The following is an 18,866-nucleotide window of genomic DNA, read 5'->3' on the forward strand; positions in this document are numbered from 1 at the left end:
TTGACACAACGAAATGGTGATACGAAAGCACGAATTGCCGGTGAGTATTACCAAATCCTCACCTAAGTGGTGCTCGAGCGACGCACATCCCATGCACCCCCGCACACAGGTGCACGTACAAAAGTGCGCGCTTTCACGGGGACTCAATCGAACAAATGAACAAAATACATGTGCAAAACGGGGCGAGAAGAGAACGACGATGAGTCATATCTTGTACGCGTCCATAAATCCCGTCAATTATGTTTAATGGAAGGAGGGTATTCGTGCGAATTTTTAAAATTTCAGGGAGTGCGTGGAAAGTTTCAACAACTAATCAGCAGAAGGAGAAAAAAAATTGCAACTCTGGTAACTTAGGCAGTGGAGGGCCCCGTCTTGGCCAATTTGTCCTTTCTGTTTTCTATCCTACTTCGTAATTCTCATCGAGAATTTGCTGGAATGTAAGAAGTAAATGCACGCTTTCAAAAGCGGCGAGGGTTGCTGCCCCCATATCCGCCATTTTAACTTACTTTTGTATGTACCTTTTATAACCCTTTTCATAATTATTCCTCTATTTGCTCAGCAACGAGGAAAAGACAGTAAAAGTTGGTCAAAGATAAAGGACAAGAAGGTTAAAAAAAAAAAGGACAAGAAGGTGAAAGAAAGAATTTAACTATTCAATTTCCATCAAGATGTTTGACCAGAAAAAATTCCTTAATTATATAATCAACCTCATCTTCATTTTCTTTTTTGAATTGTAAATAGATGTCCAAGTTATCTAAGAATTAGATTCGACGCTTACTTTCTAGGAAAGAATCTGTGTATCGTGAGTTTTATAATCAACTTATAACGTTGCATTACGAAATGAAAATGCATGTGGATGGAATGCAGCGTCGATTATTGTACGCATCGAGGATTGACGTGACCTTCATGAACAATAATGCTCATCGATTATTGTAGGAATTAAGTGATATGAGAAGAGGCAGGAATGGTGTTTCTATTGGCTCTATGGGGGCCTGTGATCGAAATGCAGCCTTTCTTTCATGTGGGGAGGAGGAGCAGTTGGAGTTCTTTTATCAAGCGTGGTACTTGTCACAACTCGAAAGAGCTTGAAGGGAGTGAAGCCCCCATGTGGGGTTGGTGCTGTCATGCTTATAGAACTGGCACTGAACAAGTTCGAGGTTAAGAGGAGGACCACAGGGTTGCTTCTTTGCTTTGATGCGTAACTTAGGAGGAGAAAGGAAAGAGAGAGAGAGAGAGAGAGAGAGAGAGAGAGAGAGAGGGAGGGAGGGAGAAGATGGGATGGAATAGATTTATTAGGAATCTGATGCAACACTGTCTTTTGTTTGGACGGATTTTGGGCGGCAATCATGGATTTCGAGGCAGGGAGGGAGGGAGGGAGACCTTTGGATTTTTGCGAGATACTGAGAGGAGTTCGAGATGGGAATTGGCCAAATAATGGAGGGGCAGCACCAGATGGTCCCCCCAGACAAAGGAGCCTGGAAGTAAAATACCTTAATAAGAGGAGTGGATTCACTGTACTACTACCACTAGGTAGGTATGGATTGGAGCCCTCTGGATTTAAGAGTGGATTTTCCATTTTGAAACTTATCCTTTGAGAAATTGACATTTCCTTATCAATGTCGTTTGGTCATGGAGATTATTGTTTACTTGGAACAAACCTGTTTTTGAAAAATTGTTTTCCAGCTTTCCGGTATTTTAATAATGAAAAAGTAATCGATCGTTAGAAAATGTTGCCCGTAAACTGAAAACAACATACTCAAATTGGGGAAAAACGACTTCCCTTTCTAGCAAGAAAGAAGTCACTTTGCCTAAATCACCAAATGAATAAATATCAACCATTTTTCTTGATAATGATTTTCATGGAAGACATTTTTTTATGTTGTGACGTTTTTAGTGAAACAATAAGGAGAACTATTTTTGAGAAATTGTTTTCCGAATTTCTAGTATTTGGATGACGGAAAACTTAGTGATTGATGGAAAATGTTTTCCATGAGCTTGGATTGAAGGAAAAAGACTTCCCATTTTGGTAAGAAGGAAATCAATTTCCCAAAATCACCAAACAAATGAAAATTAATAATTTTTCGTGGAAAATATTTCCTTTATCATAAAGTTTTTAGTGCAATAAAAACACTATTTTCCTTCTCATTTTCATAATAGTTTGCCTTAGCAATTTCTCTCTCTCTCTAACCAAGCTCCTAAGTCACGAACAGACCAAGCCATGATCACCCACATAGGATGACTCACTCACTGTGGGTGTTGTCACCTTGTGTTGGGGACCATACTAGGTTCGCAACGCTGAATTGACGTCGCTCGGCAAAGCCCAATCTAGTGGATCGATTTGGCAATGCTCAAGGTTGATGCTAGCTAGGTCGCGACCCTTAAGTTCACCCTTGCCCTTAATGAGGACAAAGGAAGAAGAGATGATTTATGGGTTTTGGATCAAACTTCCTAAATCTTTAGGGTTTTTAAATCCAAAGGAATCAAGTACAATTATCCATCCAAAAATAGAGAATTTCAATTTGATAAGGTTACAATTTATATTGTCATTGTGTAATAGTTTATACTTTTCTTGAACTTAAAATTTTGCATGATTCCAGTCACTACAAATCTTTTGATACATATGATCATTGAGATTTAAAGTCGTGAATCTCTTTTATGAAACAATTTTGTAGTAGAGACCTTCGAGCTGTGCCTCATTCATCTCATAAAATAATTTTTTAGTAACTTTATTGTTAACGTTAGTGGGGTAGTTAACTGCAAGCTCGCCCCCACAAGTTCCCCTTCCACACTTGAATATAATTTCTCTATCTTCAATTAAAGCGGTGCACATGGTCGTAATAATAATAATAATAACAATAATATAATAATTTATTATGATTATAATAATAAAATCATTCCCTCCATCGTACGTATGACATTACAATTTTATTCGACACTTACTCGTTAAGAGAATATTTTATCTCTAAAGTATATTGGATATACCGGAGATGGACACCAACTTCAAAAGTTAATTTTAGTTATAATATAGATAAACTATATGTTACATTGAAATTGTATAAAAGGATACCAATTTGTTTCGAGCATTGCAATGATACTATCTAATCCTCATCTACATGAGACTTTTATTCCTTTAAGTTGTTCGACGACACCCATTAGGATACCTTCACTAGTCTTCTTTTATTGTTCTAACTAAACATGATTTTAATAAAACTTCTGTCTCCCGTATGTTTATTGAATTCATGATGCTTGTTTTCTTTTCAACAAGCCGAATCATACACGTATAAAATAGAGGAAGTGTTATAATTAGATAAGAATACTTCAACTATAAGCTTGTTTCATGTCATTTCTTCAATCAATCAACGACATAATGTGGTTAGAATCATTTATTTGCCAAAATATAATTATTTTGTTTTGTGCTATAAACACAATATTTTATTTGATTCCTCATTAGCTAACACCAATTATTGATAGAAACTTAGCTATTAGACATGATATTTTTGTAAAACCTTGTGCTTTAAATAATCTCACTAAAAAATGTAAGCATTTATTATTAATGATACAATCGATGTAAAATCCTGGTAACAAATCCTTTGTTTAGAGAGATAGTAAGATGTGAAGTCATCTGTACTCATAAGTTTCCTTAGCCTTTTAATAAGTTAAATGAGAGAATTTACTGAATTCATCATGTTTGCCAAATGAGAGTGTACCACGAAGATATTAATTTACACGGACCGTACGAGGTTAACATAGATCAATTATAAGGCTATGTACATAAGAACTGGCATTCAAATAAAGATAGGCTTTATATAGTGCGCATAGGATGACGATAGACCGATAAAGTATTGTAACCATAAAGAGCCATCGAATAAGGAATAAGATCACCATGTGATTCATACAAGCATATAGTTATTCTAACCTTATGCACAATCTTTTGGGCATTTGTTGGTCGAAAGTAACCTTCTCGGTTCCTTTGATTTACCAAACACGACCGATCTCATTTTTCTATATTCGACATAAGATTTTTTTTTTTTTTAAGGAGAATATTTTTTCGCTTTGCATATATTAACCAACTTGCCCTCCATCGCCTGAATCTTGATCCATCTCCTCTCTCTCTCTCTTGCATCATTCCAGTTCTTTTTTCTTTCCCATACCGTTGAAAGGCCACTCTTTTATTGTTCAACTTCAAGCCCGCAACCCTCTCTCTCCAAACCCATTTCCATTTTCTCCCTCCTCCTTCGTCCCACTTTCAACGCCTCTCTCTCTCTCTCTCTCTCTCTCGCAGGGTCAAATTCTGGGAAGCTTGAAGGAAGAGAGGGAGAAGAAAAGATCAGGAGGAGGAGGACCAGATGAAGATCCTGTGCGACGTGTGCAATAAGGACGAGGCATCTGTGTTCTGCACCGCTGACGAGGCGGCGCTCTGCGGGGGCTGCGACCACCGTGTCCACCACGCCAACAAGCTCGCCTCCAAGCACCAACGGTTTTCCCTTCTCTGTCCTTCCCCTAAGGAATTCCCTCTCTGTGACGTCTGCCAGGTACTTGCCTTTTTTGCCTGACCTGCTTTGCTGCTTTTTTCCTGTAAAAAGCCCGCTGTTCCATGGAGCAAGTTTTGCTTCTTCTTTTTTTGGGTTCGTTCCGTGGCCTGTTGCTGATTGCGGCAAAAATGAAAAAAAAACTGGTCTTGGTTGGTTGTAGGAGAGGCGAGCGTTCTTGTTCTGTCAACAGGACCGAGCCATTCTCTGCAGGGAGTGCGATCTCCCGATACACACGGCCAACGAGCATACCCAGAAGCACAGCAGGTTCTTGCTCACGGGGGTGAAGCTCTCCACCACGTCGGAAGTCTACACGTCTGCCGCCAGCAGTGCCTCTCTGTCCAACGGATGCGATTTCGTCCCCGACTTCAAGTCCGAGGCATCGTCCTCGTTCAAGAAGCCGGTCTCTGTTTCCGCGGCGATCTCGGGCCCTCGAAAGGCGGCGGCGAGCGCGGCGTCGGCGGCGGCTGCTTCCGCGGCGGCGGCGAACAACAAGGATGGGAACAATAACGGCATGTTGGCCAGCCAGGAAAGTGGCTCCAACGGGTCAACGAGTAGCATATCGGAGTACTTGATAGAGATGCTGCCAGGCTGGCACTTCGAGGACTTTCTTGATTCCTGCTCTGCTTCCTTTGGTTTCTGTAAGGTTTGCATTGACCCCATCTCTTTCTTTGGTAGTTCTGATTCATGGTCGGGAAACTTTTAATTCTTTTCTTGCTCTCTTATCAAATCTAGGATAAGATTTCTAGAAACAATAGTACTTTGGAGTTGACAGCTGGTTTTTATGATCCTTGGGTTTGCAGAAAGATGATGGTTTATTGCCATTCACGGACAATGATAACGTGAGTTCCTTCTCATCTGAAAGTTTGGGAATTTGGGTCCCTCAAGCTCCAACCCCTGTGCCGTGTAATCAGTCGCCTTACCTAAATGGTGGGATCATCGGAGGATTCAAGCAGACAAAAGAGCCCGCGACCACGAGGCCCGGCAAGAGGTGGAACGATGATGTCTTCGCAGTTCCAGAAATCAGTCCTTCATCAGCGGGATTCAAGAGATCTAGACCCTTATGACTGTGAATTTAGGAAGTTGGTGCTATCCATCTTGTGAAGAAGGAGGAGAAGAAGAAAGCCTCAAGCTAATATTTTTCCAACATGGCTTTGAGTTTCCCTCTACTTTTCTAACCTGTACCTCCATGTTTGATCTGTTTTGAAGTTTGATCTTCCCCTTGGTTTCTCCTTGCGAATGACCCTTCCCGGGTCCGGTCAGGTCTCATAATTTTGTCCCAATGTTTGGCTGGCTCTGTACTGGAGAAAATGCTTGTAAATAGTTACCGAACTTCTAACTCTTGCTTTTCTGCCAACTAGTAGGAAATCTCTCTCGTTCGGTATAGCCCGAAAGTTTTTTCTGTTACTCTTTCCTCCTCCTACCTCCTCCTCCTTTTAGGGGGGCCAAATGTCCATTGTCTGATTCAAGTACATTCAAGAGAATTCAGGACTAGGAAAGGTGATGTGCAATCATGACTACAAAAAGAAGTAATGAGGGACATGCCCATTTCCTGTTTTTTGGTAGGGTCTTGTTTGTATTATTAGGGGATGTCACTGTTTGTAGTGGAAGAAGATGGGATGGGATTACATTGGAAGTGGTGATCATGGTGGTGGTGGATGGATGGTTATGATGGGGGATCAGACAGAAAAGACCGGAAGGATGGAGGAGGCTGAAAAGTGGAGGTGTGAGGAGAGGCTTTTGTCTGCATTTAGAAGAAGAAACTCTTTCCGTAGCAGTCGTAATTATCTTGGCCCTGCCATTTAAAGCACGTTCCTTTAGAGGGAGATGAGGTCAAATTTTGCTTTATTCCCCCTCTTATTTTGCCCCTTTGATTGCCAAGTCTCGAGCGTTTTTTACACGTTCAAATGATTAGCATGGGAGATTTTTTCGCCCGCACTTATTTGAGTTCATACACTTGAGGTCGTCTTTACGCTATTTGTTTGTCGTGTGAAGGATAATAATAAGTTTTTATAGAATGCGGTCACAATCACATTACCTTTCAATATCTTTGACAGGCTTTGTGAAGATTTCTGGATCTTTTGTATATAAATTCATTGGCGAATACCCTTCTCTAACTTCGGCTTAATTAAACAAAACTACACGCTAAGTTCATTAGATCTAGTTTCCTATTTGTTCCAGTAACTTGAAAAAGGGAGGAGCGAGCCTTCTTGGCCCAGCCAGCTCATTGATTAAGCTTATAATAACAACCTTAACAACTGGCTTAAGCATATAATCATGGGTTATCATTAGCTGCCGGCCTTTGGAATGGAAGAAATATCATCTCGTGGTCTTTTTTTAATTAACTGTACTTGGGGGCATCTTGAATCGGCTGCGTGTGCCAATTATGTACATGGCGGGTTGACTCTTGCACTCTGAATTCATATGCTGCATCCTATCAATGGAAAACCAAAAGGTGAATTTGACAGTCAGAACGATCACACCCAATGTATATGACGATAAGAGAATATCATCATGTCGTATTCAATGAATGCCCGGAGAGTGAATTTTACGGCTGCCCACCTTTTTACGTCCTTCTGCAAACCCCAAGGTTGCTAAGACCTGAACCCAAATCGCAGATGAGAAGTCGCTTTCCTCCTACCCCACAATCTCTCTCTCTCTCTCAAACTTGTGATTGAAGGACTTATTTAAACTTAAGAAAGCCCTGGTGTTAGGTCCTAAATCATGATCTGAGATATTTAAAGGTGGTGTTACGTCTGCTCATTGTCTTAAGGCAGAAGATCGTATCGCCAGCACTAGTGTGGCTGTCGCCTTCAAATGGTTCTCATCAGCCTACTCTCGCCGGGCAATTCCATGGGATTCCTTCAATCATGGAATCGACGGATTTATGTCATTCGAGTGTGTGCACGAATTGTTGACATAGCCTAGCTCCGCATAATCTGCCGGCAATTTGGTATTCATCGTCGATTTTCAAATACCGGGATAAAAAAGAAGGATGTTACTGGGATAAGTCAGCGGCAACTTTTACTCGGGAAGAAAACATCCGATTCGGCTTTAATCTCCTGGTTGGCGCAACTGGGTCTTTAGATGAACGTGGATGCCAAATTGCAATTTTGTATTTGTCGAGATTGGACATGTCGGGCTCACATATTCTTGGCCCACCCTCTCGTACATGGCTAAGCCGAACTTATTCCCCCCACCTCATCATGTACATCTGTGAAAGGGACGGTGAACGATCATGGGGGATCATTCCTCCGGCGTGAATCCAGAATCCTCGTAATGTTTTAGACAGTTCTTGGGGTATGTTTGGTTCGCGGAGGCGGACAAATAGAGTCAGTAACATCAGGCGAGAAGTCATTGATAATCAATTTGTGAAACGAGGAGGTAATCATCCCGTAATGGTCATTCCCTTGATCTGAACATTCGACTAGAATTTCTACGCGACGCTATCCTGGCATCAATGAAAGCCAACTCAGCTCTTAAAATTGTCCGGATCTTCGCTATCTTCCTATTGTCCAGTTGAGTAACTCTTGCTAACGCAAAAGTGAGAGTCCCCAATAACACTTCCATTTGTCTCTTTGCCGAGATGGTCTTAAGAGTACCACTAATAAAACTGTCGCTCCTTCTGATTGCAAAAGCGACTGATCCGAGCAGCCTAATCAGTCATTAACCCGAAACAGCATATTTCTGATTATGCTAAACCAAACAGCTTGTTTCTTTTCAGTTGCAGCTCAACGGAACAGGAAGTAGGTTGGGGAAGAGGGTGCATTAGCTAACCAGAAGGAATCCAGAACAAGTTTCGATAGAAGGAAGCGAAGCTTCACCTTCAATGGTTCGATGACCTGTCAACGCCATGGCCAGTGATGGAATATGAATAACGTAAATGTTTCGGTTCGGCTGTCTCAGCTGTACATGTGAGTGCATATGGCAGACTCTTAGAGTTTGGGTACGCGATACACGGCTGTTTGCTCATATTCGTTTGTTTGTGTTTTTGGTCGGGTGAACCCAGCTATTATCATCAGATGCAAATAATGGTGAAAACAGCATATATGCTGGAGTGTTTGAGCAGCCTATTGATGGTACCAAAAAGAAATGAGCATCAAGCTTATTGAGAGGCCTTATTCTGCGCTTCGAGCTACCTGGAACATAACAAATATCTCGTGTCAGCAAATTCCTACTGTTATCGTGAATCTTATCCATATTGACCCCATCCAATTTGTCTCGGATGAGCATTCCAACCTTCATCAATGTATCTGATAGAAAATATAACTTGACCTGCCAACTCCGAGCCTGCGAAAATGCAGTTCAGGCCGTGCAAATCCTAAAGAGACATCCTCGTGGCCCCACGGTGGATCTTGTGACATTTTCATCTCGGTCAAAAGTTTGAAACGTGATGAGAGTCACATAAAGGAGCTGAAGCTGTGCAAATCCTAACGAACGAAAAGATATATATATAACAAAAATGAGCTACGACTTTTTCTTACACTGAGACAAATAAACAGCACCACAACGGAGAAAACACTACGGCATTCTTTTTTTCTTCTTTTTTTTTAACTGTTACTGACGTCAATGAAGGGGAAACAAAAATAAGAAACAAAAATAAGGACAAAATACAACTCACTCACACCGACACAAAGCAGTATCAGGTGACAATCCATTTCCCAACTACCCTCGCATACCACATGCAAACACGAAGGGAAGGATTCTACCTGAACAATTTAGAATACATGTGCCATCTTGCTTGCCAGAACACGTTCCCTCCTCTCTACATAATCAAGTGGGAACCAACCGGCTTTTCCTTTGCATTCTCCCTCGGCCCAGCCGCTGTTTGATACCTGCATTAGCATCGAAAGAATTGAACCACCCTCTCATTATATAAGAGGAAGAAAATGGAGTATTCTTTTTTGTAAATGAAGCAACAGCAGTCGATATAGATACTGGAGGGAACTGATGCAAAATTCTCAATCCACTCAGCACAGAAACTTGTGGGTGTCATTTATAACTACCCCAATCACTTTCAAAGCTCATAGCTCCATAGGTCATCAAGGGTTTGATTGGACCAAAGAAGGCAACTAATTTCTAGTTGAACAAATCAATCTTTCCTAAAAGTTTTGAAAACAGTGGAGAGGTGGAGGATATATGTAGATGTTAGTGATGTGATGGGGCCATGATTACAATAAATGATCAATGAAGGAGGTGGTGGCAGCAACATGCAGTAGGTGATTTGGTGTTGATATATTGGAATAAGTGTTTCGATGGTAGTAGTCGTGGTGATTTAAATCTATAGGATGCAGTCACCAAAATCCCTTCTCTCATACACGTGTGTATACTGTCATGTTGATTGACTTGCTTTTCAGATATTATTGCCTTATATCTTGTTGGCAAAGTTCTAGTGTTCCATTGGCATAATCACAAACATACTGTCTGTGGTTGGTAAAATGTAACGCGTATTAGTGAATTTAATATCCTTTATAAGAAAATAAGGTTACCGGCATATTAGTTGTCCGTCACATATTAGTACTAAAATTTACCAGCAGAGTGATTGTAAGTTGCTCAAATCAAAGTTGGTCAAGAGTTGGAACTTTAACGTTAGTTGGTAACATATTCATACAAAAGTCGGTTAGTTTTCGAAATTATAGTCATTAATTTGATGAGTTCTTAATTTCAAAACAGTCGGTACCTTACTCAGACAAAAATCAGAAACTTATTCAAATAAGAGTTGTTAATTTAATACTAGTACTCATACAAGTTACGAACTATTAAAAACTAAGTTGAATAAAGATCAGCGAGTTACTCAACAAGACATTCATAAACTTTTAACACTAGTTGGCAACTTACTATCAATTTCCCGGCTAAACTATATACCAGTTAACAATTACCAACACTTTCACAGATTTTTAGGACATGTAACAATGGAATCATCCATCTTGATGACCAAACAACTGACAGATTTTTCTCCATTCAATGTTAATACATTCTGTCATCACACAAAGCATCACTAGTTTATCCTAGTTCCAAGTTGTGCATCCCTCACCATGCAATCTACAATTTACGGCAACAAAAGATTCCATACAACAGCAACGTTAAACTAAGTACTATCCCTCTAAATGAAGTCAGCTAAAAATGACAAAACAAGCATAGTTAGTCAGCATAAACCGGAAGAGAAGCTTCGTAAAAGAGAAAATGAGAACTGAGTAACAACCTTACGGACAACAACATAGTCCCCTGCTGATAAACTTAACTCCACATCAGATACTCCTCTAAATGGGTGCACAACCTGATGATTCAGACAAAAGATGATTGGACGCTAAATAGTTACATGGCATATATAACGAAGCAAACCATCAAGCAAAATACATTGTCCAAAATAATTCACCGAGATCTACCTCTCCCAAGAAATAGTCAATGGTATCTGCAGTTTCATCATACGTCTGAGAAGCAAATGAACCATTGATCTCCTCATACGGCGGGGGAGGAGGAACAGAGGTATCAACAGATACACTTGGAGATGCTTCAATTCGTTGGCGTTCTGACAACAACTATAGAAAGGGAAGAAGATTTTCAATTGAAACCAGAAGTTAGCAAATGACCAGAAAAACCGACTATAAAAGTGAAGGTGTATCTTAAGGAATGCCAGAAAAGCCATGCAAAAAAAAATTCAGACCTCGCCTTCAAGTTGATCAAGTATCTGTAAGACTCTTTGATGATAGGTTCTTTCTGATTCGACCTATCAAAAAAAAAGTAAATCTTCCATTATCCTTTAGGAACCCAAATAACTACAACCAACTATATTTGGAAAAAAAAGAGAAAAGAAACGAGAAAAGAAGGGTGGGTTGCATTACCATAGCAACAAGCCGTTGAAGAGTCATTTTCTGTTGTTGGCCTTCTACAGCAGCCATTGCAGCTGTAGCCTCTTTACCTAATGTTGCCGTGTTTGTCTTCAGCTCCAGAAGCTTGGCCTCAGCAGCTTCTAGTTTCATGACAATATCAGGATTACCCATGGAATCCCTTACCCTAGCTTGGCGCCTAGAAACATCGATACCCTGTCTCGGATAATATCAGTATGTAAGGCAACCTTGAAGAACTAATAACACCTCAAACTTGAGAAATAATCATCTTCCATTGCAAGGAATTCTAGCATTTTTTCTTTCAAGCCATTCAATGCTAATATCGTGAGAATTCGTCAAAATCACCCAATCTAGGCACACCGAAAAGACTATCATTTATCAGGTATGTCTGCGAACTATGCTGACAATGTTTTGGACCCCACAACTAAGAGCTGGATAGAATCTTTATGAGTCTCTCAGTATCCTAGCATGAAGGAAAACCTCAAACATATTGTCAGGCTTTTCAGTTCGCTCTCCGTATAAAGTTGGCCTTCAGAGCAATCTGCCTCCTTTCTCTTGATGGAATAACCACAAACTATCCGCTGACATGTTCTTAGACTCTTTCTTAATGCATGTATTTAATTTATTGGAGTAACATTAAGAAGTTTAGCCAAGGGTTAGCTACGAAGGGATGAATGCTCAAGTAAGAACTTCGACCAACTCTGATCACATGCAGGCCCACCGCACGTGCACACACAAGAGAGACAGTTGCAATTTAGAACGCCAGAGATTTTAAAGGAAGAATAATCAGGATATGAAGATCTTAAGTTGTCATTGTATGAGTTTTTCTAAGAGAGCTAAGCTATGCATACCCTTTGCTAAAGAGAGAGTATATAATTGTAATGAGGTGCCTCAACCCAGCTGGCAGAACCTAAGCTGATGAAAGGATAATTTTGATATGTATCTACAGAAAAAGTATGTCTTAGAGCACTACAACGTCTTCTTGGTATGTAATTTTGATACTCACCAAATGGATTTTAGTTGTTTGACATTCGCAGATAAAACGATGGACACCAGGTCCCAAAGAAAGGCCTAAGTGAAGACCTCAAGATCAGCCTAATTCCATTACCCAATTTAAATCTGCTTCTAGTTCTACTCCAAAATGATTTTAGCCCAAAACAGGAAGAAAATTTATGAGGAAGTATCACTCAATATTAAGCTTCAGCTTATGCAGGATACAAGAGCACTTCAGCAATCAATGCAGAATCAACCACACGATATGACAGAATTAATAGATGCAATTTATCGCAGGCCAAGCGAGTTGAGCTTTGACTTCCCTAAAATGGCCCAGCGACAATTAAATTGCATACAGATAAAGTGAGCAAACTCAAATAGTGTCACCTGAGCCTCAGCCTCTTGACGCACTCTGTCATATCTTTGGGCAAGTTGCCTAGCATCCTCCAAGGGAGCACCCATCACCATTGCTCTTAAAGGCTCTGCTACCTGATGAGACCACTAGCTAAGTCACGGTGATAATTTGAAACTACCATCCCTATAGTAGCATTGTTAAATAGAATAGCTTAGAGGCCAATCGAGTATGATTTTGTCAATATACAATTTCTTGTCATTGGAGTGCTATTGCTCAGTTCCACAACTTAAATGGTCAAATAATTCAGCCGAAAGTACATCCGTTATCCACTACACCATATACACACAAGTGTAAGTGTGTATTTACACGTGTGCATGTGTGCGCTCCCATGTACGTGTGTGGACATCCTATCAATGCAGGCAAACTCAACCCATCTCTTACAAAATACAATATTCCAAATAGAGGACACAAGATGATATTTCATGGAAAATGAAGATCATTCATCTCTTTTTGAAGGGATTCTAATCAAAAAACAAGAAACTGTGCATTGAACTTCTATTAATTATCAGCATTCGGTCAAGGTCCCTGAAGGTCCAACAAGGTCGTTGGATATTAGTTGCAGCACATGAAACCTCCCCTTATCATAAAAACTTTCTACAAGCTGTGGAATCTTAATCCTCAACCCTGTTAACCATACTGGTAGACCAGGCAACATAGAAAACTTGAAGTTAAAGCACTTTTAAGTGAAAAATTTGGAAAAAGTGTGACTGCAGAACTGTGACAAGTTGCTGCAACTGAAGCATATCAACTACAGCAGCATATAAAGATATGGAAGTGAAAGAACGTGTGATAAGGCAATGTATTCGACTTAGGGCGATACAAGCACGTGGACTCAACGGTGCAAGACTTACGTGGGTTTAGCAAAAGGCAAGAAAAGGGGGATAAAAAGGAAGGCAGGGTGGCATAAGACAGCAAGTGCAAGCCTGCTTCTATACGTTTAATGTGATGTTTTAGATGAGGCAAACATTAAGAGAATAGGGGCTGAGAAGTGAAACAAATCAATAGCCATCCCAAAAAAGGATCAGACTACAGTATGCTTGAGGTATCGCAAGTTGTTTCATTGGCATGATAATCCCCAATCTAACATAAATGAATTAGTGATAAATGAAGATACACTTCCCACATGATAAGTTTGCACTTAGTGTTCATCCCATACAATCAAATCAGCAGTGAACAACTCACATATAATCTACCAGTCATATATGAAGTTGGGTTTACCTGGGTTCCAAGAGTTTTCAATAGATTTCCACGCTCTCTTTCAATTTGAGCACGAGCTCTTGAAAAATTTAAGGCAGCCTTGGATAAGGTAGTGCCAGTGGTACATGTATTTTCAGCACCATATTTCCTACAGTCTTCTGACAACTTGGTTCCTGTGAATGAAAAACATGAAGAATAAAAAATGACAACAGTGAACTCAAAACCCTGCCATAGCAGAACAACATTAGCCACGAACTCACCTATTTCAACTTGCTTGGACCCGTGAACTATGTAACCTTCCACACCACGAACTATATCCCTTTGGAAATGCTGGTAATTTAGATTCTCTGGTTAATAAATAATAACCAACATAAGTTTCAATCAACAAGAAGAAGGGGATTAACCTTGCCAGCACGAGTTGATATATAAAGCTTCTCGAGTCTCTGATGATGCTGAAGTTCTGTCTCATCAGCTATGACATTATCTGAACCATACACACCAGTAAACTGCCTAAAGACAGCCTGTGACAACATTAACAACAATCTCAAAAATCTAACTAGAAAGATGAATAAGCAAAATCAAATATCTGACACAACAACCTCTACTGTGGGGGTGGAAACCAGCTAAAACACTCCCAATGATGGCTCCTAGAAACTCTCTTAGAACGGAGAAGAATGTAAAATAACCTCCAGAAAGAATCTGGAGAAGGGAGCTATCCATGCAGTGTGTCACGCTATCAAAACCTAAACAAATAATCGCAGACGAAGTAGAACAATTGGCACACGGTTGTGCCATGAATGCTAGCAGTTGGCTTTAAAAACTTGAAAGCAGGCGGATCCTTCACCTCCCCAAGGTCCTCTTTACACAGTTCACTCTCCTCCTACATCAATAGATAAAATGTACTGCAGAATGTCCTTTCACATTGGATCCCGGAGCTGTATTCGCTTTGGCTCCGATTTTTTTTTCCTCCTATTAATGTTAACAAGAGATTACAGTGAGGAGCACATGTAAGAAGCTCTAATGTCCGAACTCCTCTAATCTCACCGATCTGTGAAGCTGCACCGATAAGGGTCTCGGCACTCATTCCATAGGTAAAATCTAACGGCGGATGGTGAATTTACTATATACGATAAATTCCAAAGCTGTGTCTGATTATTCTCAGATATCATCACAGGTGAGGCGCGCCGCGCCGCACCTGATACACAGGAACAAGACAGCCACCAAATCCAGAGGCTTTACCGACGGTTGACTCGCGAATTAGCCAAAGACAGACAACGTCCATCAAACACGATCGCGACCGGGAAACGGATCTCTCCCCTGCCGCTACAATCAATCTCAAACGTTCACGATCACCGTAGAGAGAACACGAAACCGCCGCAACATGGTCCACCAATCCGATCGATCGATAAGCGCGGATTACACGAGCGGCGACGACCGAATCGAAGGCCCCGATCGGGGGAGCAACGAGTCCGGCGGCGACATGCATCGCCGGGGGGGGAGACCACGGGACCGATCTGAATCCATCCCGTAGGGTTCGAGAGGAGGGATGGTACCTGCTGCTGCTTAGCGACCTGATCTCGGAGCTTCGTGGCTTGTTTCCGAATGGCTTCCATGGAAGCCGGAGCCGCCGCCGCCGCCGCCGCCGCCGCCGCCGAAGCCTGTGGTTTGCAGCCCTGCGGATTTTTTCAAATCTCCGAAGCTCGGATGATTTTTCAGGTAGAGATGTCGCTCCTGTTCCTTCTGGAGGCCGCCCCGTTCCAGCAGTTGAATTTTTAACAGAAAGTGGAAAGCGAACCGGCGTTTGGGCCGGGCTCGCGGACTCCGACTCCGGTCCGTCCGGATGTCCGGCCGAATTAAGAGAGAGAGGGAGGGATGAATGTTGGGTAAGCTTTCGTTTCGTAATCCGCGTGAAATGAAGGAAATTGCAAGTGCAACATGTTCCCCACGTCTCCAATTAGGATCAGGGTCGGTTCTCTTTCCTATGTAGGTCAACATGCCACATTCCTACTTTGTTTGTCTTCTTATGTGCCAATTGAAATAAATCAATAAATTCACAATGCTCAAATTTCTTTTTTAACTCGAAATTCAAACCACTCTTTAACTATGTCAAATAGGGATGTGCTGTAGATCCGATCTAACCCAATAGCATGACCGAACCGACCTAGACTAACTAGTTCAAGGCGATTTTAGGAAGTTCAATTCTTGATTTCGCAAACATAGAACCAGCCTAGACCGATTGGTACCTAGCAAAGTTTGTTTGAGTGTGTCTTCTCTCTTTACGATCTTTCTATCTAAACTTCAATAATTATTGAGATTCCAATGCAATTATGTCTCCAACTTCCCCACATTTTCATGATTTTCTCCATCTCCATGACTTTTGACCTTAGAACTAGTTCTATGTCTTATATAACTTTCTCTTATCGCAAGCTAATTAAAATCCATATCAATTCTCCCTCTTAAATCAAGTAGATCAAGACGCCCCTTTTTTACTCGGATCAAAATAACTCTTATACACTTCAAGTTGAGATGAAACAATGCACGTCCTATGTTAAAGTTAGGTTAGATAAAGATCAAGGCCAAATTTGATATGACTCGACCCTTGTATTTTGCTATTTTTTCTCGATCTATCTTTACGTAAACCTTATCTTGATGTTTGGACCATAAATTTACATTGCCAACACTATCATAAATGAAAAGCATGTATTTTAATTGTAGGAAGGAATTGAAAATATATATTGTAGTCACTAGTCACAACATAAATTTTAAGCTACCATCACTCGGACACATTAAAAACCGTCAGCATAACCGAAGCTATATTTCCCCACCTCAACTGTCATTCCCAAGAAACACGGGAACGAACGTTGTTTTGTTTTTTTTTTTTTTTTTTTTTTTTTTTTTTTTCGGGCACAAACGTTCAAATGCATTCATTTCTAGGTTGTACACGTAAGTAGGAATACAGAAACAACTGTGCTAGACATGTCTGCAACATTTCCACGTATACTAGGGACCGGAATTCGGCAATTCTCCAAATGTAGTCTTCTCAAATCTGTTACAAAACATAAATGACAATTTAAGATAAAATCTTATAAGTTGTGAATCAAGAGATTTCCAACTCAAGAATACGAACCCACTGAGTGCATGCAAATTGCTCCATATCAGGTTTACCTGCACAAGCAAAGGATTGGACTTGCCTACATTTAGCCAAATTTCTATGCTCCTACCCCTTCATTAGTTTAAAAAAAAAAAGATTCTCTCTCTCGGTAAATATAAATGATATTGTAATAATATTGATTTCGTTAATGGGTCTTGTAGTAATTTGTTGAACATCAATTTAAGGAAAATTTGTAAATTCCAATGTAAAATATATTTTTATTAAAATACTTAACAAGCGTTTTGAGAAAACACGTTAAAAGAATCTAATGAATATCTTTTGGCATATGAAGGCTAAAAACAGCTCCGAAACTGTAAGGTTATTGCATATTGGCGTCCTATCTACTTCCAAAGAGATTTTTTCTTCGAAATGGTTGTAATTGCTTCTCTTTAAATCTACGACAGAACTTTTCAGACACTCTTAGGTCAGACGATGGTGGCACATAGCTTCTCACTCATATTGTGGACCCGATAAAGTATAAATAGACACATTTTGCAATGATTGTAATCTCACATGCTAACCAATCAATAGCCACGGCTGTAATATTCAATGTCTTAAACCGACAAAGTAATGATGAGAAATAAGACCAGCGTGGACCAAAATATGTACCTGTCTCAATTTTCAGTTGTCGTGTTCGTCGCATTAAAACACAAAGTTGTGACGTTTCCTCTAGACAGAGGAAAGGGTACTCACCCTGGCATGGCCACCTTCGCTCGGTTAACCTTTTCTAAACATTAGATTTTGAAGATATCATATGGTTTTAATTAGGAGTAATCGATTTCGGGGTAGGCGGTTCCTACCCTAAAGATGGGAATCGCTTATTAAGTATTGATTCCAAAAAATGAAAATTAAGAATTGCTCGTTAGTTTTTTACGGATCACCTCACTAAAGATTAGTTCCAAAAAAATGAAATCGACAACCGTCTATTGTCCAGTTCTCAATGGGTCTATGAAACTAGTCGAAATACCCCCACTTCAAAAGAGGCATAAGACTTGAGAATGAGTGATGAGGTTGGAGGCTAAAGGTGACCAAAGGCGAGAGTGAGAGGGAGCAACAAGACTAAAGGCAATATAGAGTGAGAGTGAGAGAGGGATCAACAAGGCCAAAGGCTATCGAGAAAGAGAGAGAGAGGGGGGCGCAAGTCTGCGAGGTGAGTGAGGCAAGAGAGATGGAGAGGAAACTAGAGTTTTAATTTGAAAAGTTAAAACTTGAAAATTCATATATATATATAGTATAAATTCAATTTGCGTGGGCAATTCTACGCCTAGATTTGAGAATCAGACAAATACTCACTTATTTTAGTAAATTGGAACCGAAAACTAAACTAGTCGCTAGGAACTGTCAATTCTATGCGGATCTTATCTGGTACGCAGACAGACAAAACGGATGAGATTGATGCTGATGCAATTACTCACCCTAGTACGGCCTTCTTCGCTCGATTGACCTTTTCTAAGCGTCAAATACGACACTAGAAGGTATCATATGGTTGCAGCAATGCACACAGACGAAATGGATGAGATTGATGTTAACGCACTGCGAGATGGTGCTGCTACGCATGGTCCTTTGCGGGAATGGAAAGTTCGGTGACCCAGAATATTTACAGAGATAACAGTTGCCCTATACATGAGCACGATAAGCGAGTTCCAACTGCGCAATGCATTAACCTATATGGATGGAAATGAAAATAAAGACAATTCAAAATTAGAAATATTTGAACAAGATCAATTTTTATT

At 40.4% G+C, this 18,866-nt stretch overlaps 2 protein-coding genes across 2 annotated transcripts; one reads left to right on the top strand and one right to left on the bottom strand.

The window, feature by feature from the left end:
* The first annotated feature begins 4,083 nt into the window (after nucleotides 1–4,083).
* On the top strand, nucleotides 4,084–6,349 carry LOC104448803 (B-box zinc finger protein 21). The gene is made up of 3 exons (XM_010062714.3): nucleotides 4,084–4,532; nucleotides 4,693–5,175; nucleotides 5,333–6,349. The coding sequence occupies exons 1-3, from the start codon at nucleotides 4,347–4,349 to the stop codon at nucleotides 5,594–5,596; spliced, it is 933 nt and encodes a 310-aa protein (XP_010061016.1). The 5' UTR covers nucleotides 4,084–4,346; the 3' UTR covers nucleotides 5,597–6,349.
* A 2,608-nt stretch (nucleotides 6,350–8,957) lies between these two features.
* Nucleotides 8,958–15,798, bottom strand: LOC104448804 (SH3 domain-containing protein 2). The gene is made up of 10 exons (XM_010062715.3): nucleotides 15,536–15,798; nucleotides 14,387–14,503; nucleotides 14,243–14,312; nucleotides 14,004–14,155; nucleotides 12,758–12,859; nucleotides 11,372–11,572; nucleotides 11,194–11,256; nucleotides 10,916–11,068; nucleotides 10,732–10,806; nucleotides 8,958–9,364 (listed from the first exon to the last, which is right to left on the bottom strand). The coding sequence occupies exons 1-10, from the start codon at nucleotides 15,593–15,595 to the stop codon at nucleotides 9,248–9,250; spliced, it is 1,110 nt and encodes a 369-aa protein (XP_010061017.1). The 5' UTR covers nucleotides 15,596–15,798; the 3' UTR covers nucleotides 8,958–9,247.
* Between the last annotated feature and the right edge of the window lie 3,068 nt (nucleotides 15,799–18,866).

The sequence above is a fragment of the Eucalyptus grandis genome, chromosome 6, assembly GCF_016545825.1.
Source record: "Eucalyptus grandis isolate ANBG69807.140 chromosome 6, ASM1654582v1, whole genome shotgun sequence".
Classification (NCBI taxonomy): Eukaryota; Viridiplantae; Streptophyta; class Magnoliopsida; order Myrtales; family Myrtaceae; genus Eucalyptus; species Eucalyptus grandis.

Bases quoted from the DNA above. Each gene is read 5' to 3' on its own strand.
- LOC104448803 (XM_010062714.3), top strand. From the start codon at position 4,347: ATGAAGATCCTGTGCGACGTGTGCAATAAGGACGAGGCATCTGTGTTC. The intron at 4,533-4,692 runs GTACTTGCCTTT...GGTTGGTTGTAG, and splicing joins CTCTCTGTGACGTCTGCCAG to GAGAGGCGAGCGTTCTTGTT. The intron at 5,176-5,332 runs GTTTGCATTGAC...TTGGGTTTGCAG, and splicing joins CTTCCTTTGGTTTCTGTAAG to AAAGATGATGGTTTATTGCC.
- LOC104448804 (XM_010062715.3), bottom strand. From the start codon at position 15,595: ATGGAAGCCATTCGGAAACAAGCCACGAAGCTCCGAGATCAGGTCGCT. The intron at 14,504-15,535 runs GTACCATCCCTC...ATGTTGTCACAG, and splicing joins AGGTCGCTAAGCAGCAGCAG to GCTGTCTTTAGGCAGTTTAC. The intron at 14,313-14,386 runs GTTAATCCCCTT...CTAAATTACCAG, and splicing joins TATCAACTCGTGCTGGCAAG to CATTTCCAAAGGGATATAGT.